Below are 9,657 nucleotides of genomic sequence, written 5' to 3'. Positions count from 1 at the left end.
TCAAGTGATCCTCTTGCCTCAGCCTCTCAAAGGGCTAGGATTACTGGAGTGAGCCACCCATGTATGACAACTTTTTTTTTTTAGGCCTGGGGCTGAGTTTGAACCCACTACCTCCAGCATATGGGACTGGTGCCCTACCCTTTTGAGCCACAGGCGACACCCCAACTTTTATTTACGTAATGTTTTTAATTACTTATTTTATAAATAAGTGCAGTGTGATAATGATGATATAATATCTTATATTTTTGAGTGTTAAGTTTATTTATGACTTTCACAATATATGTCACTTCAAAAATGAGTTAATAATTCAATGCAGTTTATGAGACAAGAAGTTTATTTATGGATTTAATTTTTTAAATACTATTTTTGCCTAGTTATTTATATATAGTAAAAGCTAAGTCTCTCACCTGTCCTTCATTTATTTTGTTTGCTTCTCTGAAGTCAACCCTTACTGATTTCTTATGCATTCTTCTAGAGATATTCAATACATTTACAAATAAATATTTAAATAAATATGAAGAAATAAATGACAATTTTTACTAAACGTGATTAATCAGTTTCCTAACAATAAGATATATCTGTATTTCTGGAATATCTATATTCTCAATTATGGAGGAATAGTGTTGGAGTATATTGGTAAAATAGAATTGCTAGAATTCTATTTTAGATTTTTCTATGTTTATTCAAACAAGAAATTGATTTGCAGTTTCCTGTTTTTGTGGTCTGTCATATTTTGGTGTCAAGTTTATGCTAGTTTTGCACAATAACTGAGGAAAGAAAGTGTGTTTCTCTGAAATGGGATAATTATCTTTTCTCTGAAAGTTTAAAAGGAGTCACCTAGAAAACAATCATTTGGTTTGATAATCTTTTGGAGCTAAGTCATTGACAATCTCTGTGTTTCATTCCAAAGTATTAGATTTTATCAGGTATTCTATTTCTCCTTGAGTTAATTTTAGTAATATGTATCTTACAAATCAATATGTCCACCGGACTTTAAAAATTTAACCTACTAGAGTTTTAAAAGATACACTCCTCTAAAGCTATACCCACAATCCCTTGCTCATTTGTAAATATATGTATTTATATTTGATTCTTTTTGAAAGGTTCCAGACCCAGAAAGATTATTCCAAGGCGTGAAACAAAGGAAAATGGAATTCCCGTTCTATACAGATCATGTGGTCTTTATTTCCACCTAGATGCAGGTGGGGTGAAATCAAGAAAGGAATCTCCACGTGGGTTATGGCGGATAGGGATTCAAAGGGTCAGGGAGGGCAGCAATTGGTGGCATTCCTATTTCCTGGGAGGGACATGAGTCTGACCCTTTCTGGGTGGGCTATGAACCTCACCCTGTCTGGGCAGGGCAGGCTTATTTGGGCAGGTATACCTGATTCTATCACTTTTATCTTTCTAAAACTAAAAAGAAATTTATATATTTGATGTTGTTCTCTCTCTTTTTTTTTTTTAACAACAGCAGTAAAGAGCCATTGAGTTTATCATCTGTACTTTTATTGTCTTTTGCAAAAATAATTATGCTAGTTAAGAATAATGCTTAGTTAAGAATTTCCCATGAAGTGCTGAGCCAGGTAGTGTATTCAGCTGTTGGCACACATTATCTCATAGGCTTGCAGTCACGTTAAGGGGTAGAGTCTCTCAATAATCTCCCTTTTACATCTGAGAAGACTGACTCTCAAGGCTGCTGAGTGTAGTAAGAGACGAACCTGAAATTCAACTCAGGTGTCTCTGACTCTGGAGTCTGAGCTCTTCCTATTTACGACCCTGCGTTTCTTCCTTGGTTTCTTCTTGTGCTTTCCTGTGGTTGCCCTGTGCAGTTTTCAATTCTTGAGTTCAATGTTAACTTTCATTTTTTCTTCTTTATTAATAAATCCATGTATAGCTATAGATTCACCCCTGATTCCTGCTTTATCAGCATAAAATACGTTTCTCTGTGAGGAATTCTCAATGTTATTTTATCTAATCATCTAAAACTACATTCTCTATTTCCTTTTTAACCTAAGCTATTTAGAAGAATTTTCTTTTCCCAGTGAGCAAGATTTTTGATATTGTGATTTATATACTTAGAAATAATGCCAGTTTGGGTTTTTTTGTTTGTTTTTTGATAGATACAGGGTCTTTCACTGTTGCCCAAGCTGGTTGTAAACTCCTGGCTTCGTGAGATCCTCTGAAAGTGCTGGGATTATAGGTGTGAGCTCTCTTGCCAGGCCGATAATATCAGTTTTACTGTATTGTGACAAAAATGTGCTACTCCTACCACTTGGAATTTACTGAGCTTTTCTTTGTTATCTAATATGTTAACAGATGAAAACTCAAACTCTGTAAAATAAATTAAAGAGGCTGGGTGTGGGGGCTTGCCTGTAACCCCAGCACTTTGGGAGGTGGAGACAGGTGTATTGCTTGAGCTCAGGAGTTGGACACTAGACTGAGCAAGACTCAGACCTCATCTCTAAAGATATAGCCGGGCATTGTGACGGGTGCCTGTAGTCCCAGCTACTTGGGAGGCTGAGGCAAGAGAATTACTTGAGCCCAAGAATCTGAGATTGCTATGAGCTATGATGTCATAGCACTCAACCCCAGGGTGACTGCGTGAGACTCTGTCTCAAAAAAAAAAAAAAAAAGAGTGTCTGCTAATCAGAAACTCTGAATGGGAGGGTGCAGGACAAGGGATGCCTGACTTCCCATCTCCTGCCCAGCTACTGAACTTAATGGGTTCAGTCCATTCATTCAGCTATGGGGCAGAGAGCTTAAGATTTTATTTTAGTCCACTAGTACATAATTTGTTTCTAGAAACATTCTATAGATTTTTCAAAAATGGTGTATTCTTTGTGGGTGAACACTACTATACCTATTAAATCTATTTTTTAAAAATAAGGTTTGAATTCTTCCTATACTTGATTTGTCAAACATGGTGATACAGGTGAGCACTTTCCTGAGAAAATTGACTTTCTGTCATTGTCCTTTTGTTTCCAACAATTCTTGTATTATTTAGGTCAATACTGTGCTATTTGTTTACATAAAGCTGCATTATTTTTATGACCACACTGTGGGTATACATATTTTATAAATATAAAATGATATTCTCCTGTCCTTCCTAATTCTTTTAAACTTTGAAATTCATATTGCCAACTGTATTCTTTTTGTTCGAATATTTATATTTCTGTATATTCTTTTGTTTTTAGCCCTTTTATTCTAGGTGTGGATTTTCAGCCTTTTTGATGTTCAATTTTGAAAACGATGCAGATAGAATAGAATTTGACTATTTTTTATTAAATTTGAGAGTCTTTGTTAATAAGAAAAATTACCGCTATTACATTTTCTATTTGTTTCTTGTATATTTTTCTTTTACTCTATGATATTGCATAATGCCTCTCTCTCTCTCTCTTTTTTTTTTTTAGAGACAGAGTCTCACTTTATCACCCTCAGTAGAGTGCTGTAGCATTACAGCTCACAGCAACCTCCAGCTCTTGGGCTTAAGTGATTCTCTTGCTTCAGCCTCCTGAGTAGCTGGGACTACAGGCGCCCGCCACAACACCCGGCTATTTTCTTTTTTTTTGCAGTTTGGCTGGGGCTGGGTTTGAACCCGCCACCCTCAGTATATGGGACCGGGTGCCCTACTCACTGAGTGACAGGCACTACGCAATTTCTCTCTTTTTTAATGAAATTTTTTGAGATAGACTCTCTGTTGCTGGAGGTGGTAATCATAGCTCAGCTCATGGCAGCCTCAAACTCCAAGGGCTCACGTTATCCTCCTGCCTCAGCCTCCTGGTGCTGCAGGTGCTCACTGCTGTAGTTAGGGGTCTCACGATGTTGCTCATGTTGGATTCAAGTAATCCTTCTGCTTCAGTCTCCCAAAGTGTTAGAGTTACAGATGTGACCACCACTGCACTGGTCTGCATTTTTTTGACTTTTCTATTTATTATTTTTCCCTATTTTTCTGCTCTTTTGAGATTTTCACAGAATTTTTGGGTGCTGCTGCCAAGGGACTATATGAGATGCTCCACTACGACACTGAGATCTGCTTTGAGTGCTCACTGAGCACACTACATCTTCTCAGGAAAATGCTTTGTGAATGCTCTAAGTATCTAACAAAAGGGCCCCCAAGGAAGACGCTATGCCTCTTCTCACCTCCAGCTTCAAACTGGGAAAGGGGGTTAGTGGAATCCTCCCAGGGTTCCTGGAATTATTTCCTAATTTTTTTTTTTTTTCTCAGAAGCAGTTGTTGCAGACTGATCATTGATAGCTTCCTTCTATCTCCACTTGTGTCAACTGGAGCTTGACTGCATTTCTAGAAAATGTTATCATGTGAATGGCATCCTTCCTTAGTTTCTACCATGATGGAGATTTTCTACTTTTATGTCTCCTTGGGCATTTCAGAGGCCATCTGGTAGGCAATTTTATGAGGAAGAAAATTAGAACCATTGCTCCTGTGTATGTGTCTGTGTGTGTTTTACCGAAGTCTAGTCATTCTGCATTTAGGGGGTCAGTGGCACATCTAGACGGTGAACTAAAATGAATTACTAAGCCCCACTGTCAACTGAATGGACTCCCTCTTTGCCAAAAGGACCCCAGGAAAACCTTAAAATTGAGTTCCTGGCCACGAAGAGAAGGGAGGTTGGATTCATCTCAGATACACCTCCTCCCTTTTGGAGTTTAGATATAACAATAGACTGGCATTAATGTTAAAACAGAGATCATTAAACTGATGAAACAGACTCTTTATGATAGTAAGATACTAAATTATTAACAGTACATAAGGCCATGCAGGCTAAAAGTTAAATCACCCGCAGTCTCATGAATTTTGCCCAATTCCAGTATATTGTGGCCTGTCTCTGATTGACAGACTTCCTTATCTTAAAACATTCCAAGCCTTTAAACAAAGTTTGATTTCTATAACTAATTATAAATCAGAGAATCCTTGAACCCACCTATAACCCATAAGTACCCCTTGGCCCCCCAAGGTGTCCCACCTTTTCCAGCTAAACTGATGTGTACCTTCCATGTATTGCTCTATGATTCTACCTGCAATCCCTGTCTCCCTAAAATGTATAGAACCAAACTGTAGCCTTGGGGCCACTAGCTCAAGACATCTTGGGTGTGACTCCTTGGGGCCTTGGTCTTACATATTCAGCTCAGAATAAACCTCTTTAAATTATTTTACAAGTTTCTGGGGTTTTTTACCCATTAACAAGAGAAACACCAGGAAAATTTATGTTAAAATACATGGATCTAAGACATAGGAGAGATCTGAGTTAAAAACATAAATTTGGGGCTGGGTGTAGTGGCTCTGCCTATGATCCTAGCACTGTGGGAGGCCAAGGCAAGTGGATCACTTGAGATCAGGAGTCTGAGACCAGCCTGAGCAACAGAGAGACCCCAACTCTACTAAAAAGAAATAAGCCAGGTGTTGTGTGTTGTGGCGAGTGCCTGTGGTCCCAGCTACTTGGGAGGCTGAGGTGAGAGGATCACTTGAGCCCAAGAGTTTGAGGTTGCTGTGAGCTATGACATCAGAGTACTCTACCCAGTGCAAAGAGTGAGACTCTGTCTCAATATATATATATATATAGTACATATACACACACACACACACATATGAAAATTTGGGAGATACCAACAAGTGGTGGAAGTGAAACCATGGGAATGAAAGGAGTGCCTCACACAGTGGTTCTGGGACCTCGTGGACCATCAGAATGTATAGATAGGGTCCCTTAGCCCCACTCTTAGGAAGTCTAATTTAGCAAGTGGACTATAGTAATCAGGAAAACTCTATACTCTGTTTTTAAAGCTTTCGTGGCAAGATTTCTAAAATTGGGTATTACAGGGAAAACTCATCTGATCATGCTCCCAGTAGGGTCCTATTTATGAAAGAAAGTTCTATGTCTGTAGGGATGAGGGCAGCGTTGTTAGCTGAAGAGTAACCAAAGGTTAAAAAAGTCATTGTGAGGAAAGGGTGGGGAGACTGATGAGGAAGGAGTGTGCACAAAGGGAGGGGACAGAGAACGCGGGACACAGTGCCTGTGACTGTGGAACTTCCCTTTTCCTTCTGGACACCTGGGTGTAGACATGGAGGTGTTGGGTGGTGGGCTTCATAGAGCTGGGGAACAAAGGCCAACAGCAAATGACAACTAAGGGCCATACACATCCCCTGCCACCTGAGCATAGGCCCTATCCTTTGATCATCTGCTATCCAAACCTATTCCCAACAGAACTGCTCTCAACTTCAAAATCTCCAGTCCCTACTGCCATGGACCCCTTAATTTGGAACCCAAAGAAAATAACTTCAGTTATTCTTTTGCCAGAAAATTAAATAACTCAAGTGTTTTTTTGTTTTTTTTTTTAACCACTGTCTTATTGGCCACTTTTGTAGACGTGGCAGTGTGCTACTCAGATCTTATTTAATGAAGGACTTGTTGTGCCAGCAGCTAGGAGAGTTATAAGCAGGCAGACTTCAGCTCCTAGGCCCCTCAGGGACTGCCTCTGCTGCACAGGACAGCCTCCCCTGAGGTCACACTTATTCCCAGGCAGCCCCTATCCAATGACTGTTCAACATGGCCCCCAAAGACCTCTCTGCCCTACTGGGGACTGCTTCCTGTGGGGTCTGCAAGGCTGTCACTGGCCTGCATCACTGGCCTGCTCACCATCTCCTCCTGCTCTCTCTGCTTCTTCTCTCTGGCAATGTTGATCCCCCGGGCATGACATGACATGCTGAACTCTGTCTCAGAGTCTGTTTCCTAGGGAACCTACCCCATACCAGCTCCCAAAGAAACAGGAGCCGGAATTATCTGTTACAGAAGCCGTATTACTCCTCACTTTTCCCAGAAACCCCTCAAATATGTCACAGAAGTGTCAGGCTCAGATGAAGCTGAGTCCCTTTGCCTAGGACCAGGTTTAGGCATTTGGCTCAAGAGAGAGAGGGTTTAATCAAGGGTGGAGTTAAGTTCATTGGCCCTGGAATTAGGATGAGGATCTCTAGCTCCTTAAGCTTTACAGATGGTCTCCCTATTCCTGCAGTCATCCTTCTGAGCAGAGAGACTGAACTTGCATCTCAGCTTTAAATAACCCGCAGATAAGGGCACCGAGTGAAATTTTCAGACTCACATCTGCTACACCGTTGCATCATGATTTTGGTGATTGAAAAGTTAAAAACGTGACCTAGGCCAGAGCAGTTGAATTTGAGTGTTTTTATTTCAGGTTCATTTTTTCCCATCTATTTTCTCAGTTAGAACAAACAGTCAAAATATGTCAAGAAGAAAAATCAGGCCATTCATCAGAAAAGCAATTTTTTGTTGTTTTGTCAGTGTGATTAAGTATTACAGGTCTACTAAAAAAAATGAAAAAAATCAATGCCTGTATATTTTCAATTTGCAGTGTTTCCCCTTCACATTTTAATTATTCTTAAAAACCCATACAATCATTATAGAAAGTAACTGAATTTATGATTCAGGATCTATTTCTTAATAATGGTTTGAAAATGTGTGGTACTTGGTTTTCAATTAGATGTCTATAAAGATTTCATCTGTGCTAACCACTTAATTAGAAAAAAAAATATGCAAAGTAATGCCGTGATGGCAATTTCAAAATATTTAGCAGGGCGCACAATTGAAGTTTATATGCTAAGAAGAAAATATATTTCATTTAATTGTAATGTTTGTTGTCTTCTAATCTAGCTAATACACTTTTCAGTTAGCAAATTCAGGTCGTATGTTATCAAAGATCAGTCAGATCACTCTAAGTATATAATCTGTTCATTGAGTAACCTTATTTAGGTAACTGCTTTCAACATTTTGTAGACTCAAGTACTTCTTAAAGTTTTCAGGTATTGATTTTTAAATCTTCTTTGTAGGTATAAGTCTCTCAGGAGGCCAAGCCTAATCATGTTCCCTACCCAGTTGGTCTTTTCCTTTGATAACCACCCATGGTTACCACAGCAGCCTGTCCATAAGTGTGTACTGAGACCCTGCTGTGGGGCTGAGACCTACACAGGGCTGAGAAGCAAACGCTGTAGAAACGAAAGATTAAGTTTGCCTGGAGAGGTTTAAATGAAATTGGTGATTTTGATGAGCAGAAAGCAGCAAGGGTTTGCTTATTTTTTTTCTGTCTATCAACAGCAATGGTAAGAATGTTTTTTCTAGGGGTAGCACTGGCTTTGACAGCCCCTTATGCTGAGAGGGGGGACAATCCATTAATGAATAATAAAAAATGACAACATTTATGTTGAATCTGTTGCGGTAGTCTCCAGAGATCTGCATATCCATAGATCAGATTTACAACGTAAGTTACGGTAAAATGTTTCTTAATTATTCATACATTAAGTTACAATGTATTCTAATCTTTCACAGTTTAGGAATAAAATGTCAGCACATTTTTGTGATTTCCCCTAACTAGTAAGACAGGTGGGAGGTTCTTTGTGAGGATTTCCAACCAAGCCAAATACAACAAATCCGATATAGATCCTTTTCTTGCCACTGGAAGGCTCCTGAGGACATGGGAGAAAAGAGAGTGAAAATTACTACAGGGGTAACATCACCAGCGTTTCTGAACTACTTAATCACCAGAGGCTAAAACTTTTATCCTCTTCCCCAATAAAATCACTGAAATTTGAGTATAGATATTAAACTGATACATTTCTCAGCTAATACAACTATCCATAAACCAGAACAACAGGCTTATGCATTGTAAAGGCAAAAAAGAAATGCAAGTCTTCATTCTTCCTAAAATAAAAAACAGTTGATCAACCGATAAATTAGTTCTTTCCAATGTTTGAGAGAAATCTCAGAAACCAGTTATTGGATCCCTACCACCCAATTCAGGGGCCCATGTTAAAACATCTTTGATGGACCGTCCTTCCGGCTGGACTGTGCTTGGAGACCTATTTATCTTTACACGGAGACATCAGGTCGTGAGGTATAAATGTGAAATACTTGGAAGTTTTCATGTTCAACTACCAATCTTTAAAGTAAATGGACACTGATATTTTCAGTAGACAGTCTCCTAACATTTGTAGGGACAGAGGGTCAGGAGTGGAAATGGAAAAGGCCACTGCCTACCATGTACACAGCAGTTCAGAAACACCCCCCAGGGAGGAGGCTTGAGCCTTGTGGCTGACTTGGGGCTGCTGGGCAGGGAATTCCAGGGTTTCTTTTTTGTTTGTTTGTTTTTTAATTGAGACACAGTCTCAAGCTGCGGTCCGGGTAGAGTGCTGTGGCGTCACAGCTCACAAGAACCTCCAACTCTTGGGCTTAAGCGATTCTCTTGCCTCAGCCTCCCTGGTAGCTGGGACTACAGGTGCTTATCACAATGCCTGGCTATTTTTTGGTTGTAGTTGTCATTGTTGTTTGGCAGGCCTGGGCTAGATTTGAACCCACCAGCTTCAGTGTATGTGGCTGGCTTCCTAGCCGCTGAGCTATAGGCACCAAGTCAATCCAGGGTTTTTGAGTAGTGGAAGATGGTCTGGGAAGGAAGCCTGGGCTCTAGGTGGGCATGTGCCCCTGGACCTGTGGTTATTGTGTGACTATCAGTAAGTCTGAGCAAGGCTCTCCATCACTCATGGGGCCCACTCATCATGGTCTCAGGGTGGTACTTATCTTCCTTCACTGTCTAAAATCCCACATTTTTCTTTTCTTGCTTTCTTTTTTTTTTTTTTTT

The 9,657-nt window shown here is 39.8% G+C and overlaps 1 protein-coding gene across 2 annotated transcripts in view; it reads right to left on the bottom strand.

Moving 5' to 3' along the window:
• Positions 1-7,178: 7,178 nt before the first annotated feature.
• The window catches only part of SLC12A1 (solute carrier family 12 member 1), a 99,471-nt gene continuing 96,992 nt past the window's right edge, over positions 7,179-9,657 (bottom strand). For both annotated transcript variants that reach the window (XM_003784335.1, XM_003784336.1), the window contains exon 27: positions 7,179-8,488. In XM_003784335.1, the coding sequence (XP_003784383.1) occupies positions 8,353-8,488 (136 nt within the window). In that variant the 3' untranslated portion in view covers positions 7,179-8,352. The remainder of the gene's footprint in view (positions 8,489-9,657) is intronic.

This window comes from Otolemur garnettii, unplaced genomic scaffold, assembly GCF_000181295.1.
Source record: "Otolemur garnettii isolate 467f Iridium unplaced genomic scaffold, OtoGar3 scaffold00011, whole genome shotgun sequence".
Lineage (NCBI taxonomy): Eukaryota > Metazoa > Chordata > Mammalia > Primates > Galagidae > Otolemur > Otolemur garnettii.
This window is presented reverse-complemented; position numbering and strand designations above follow the sequence as displayed.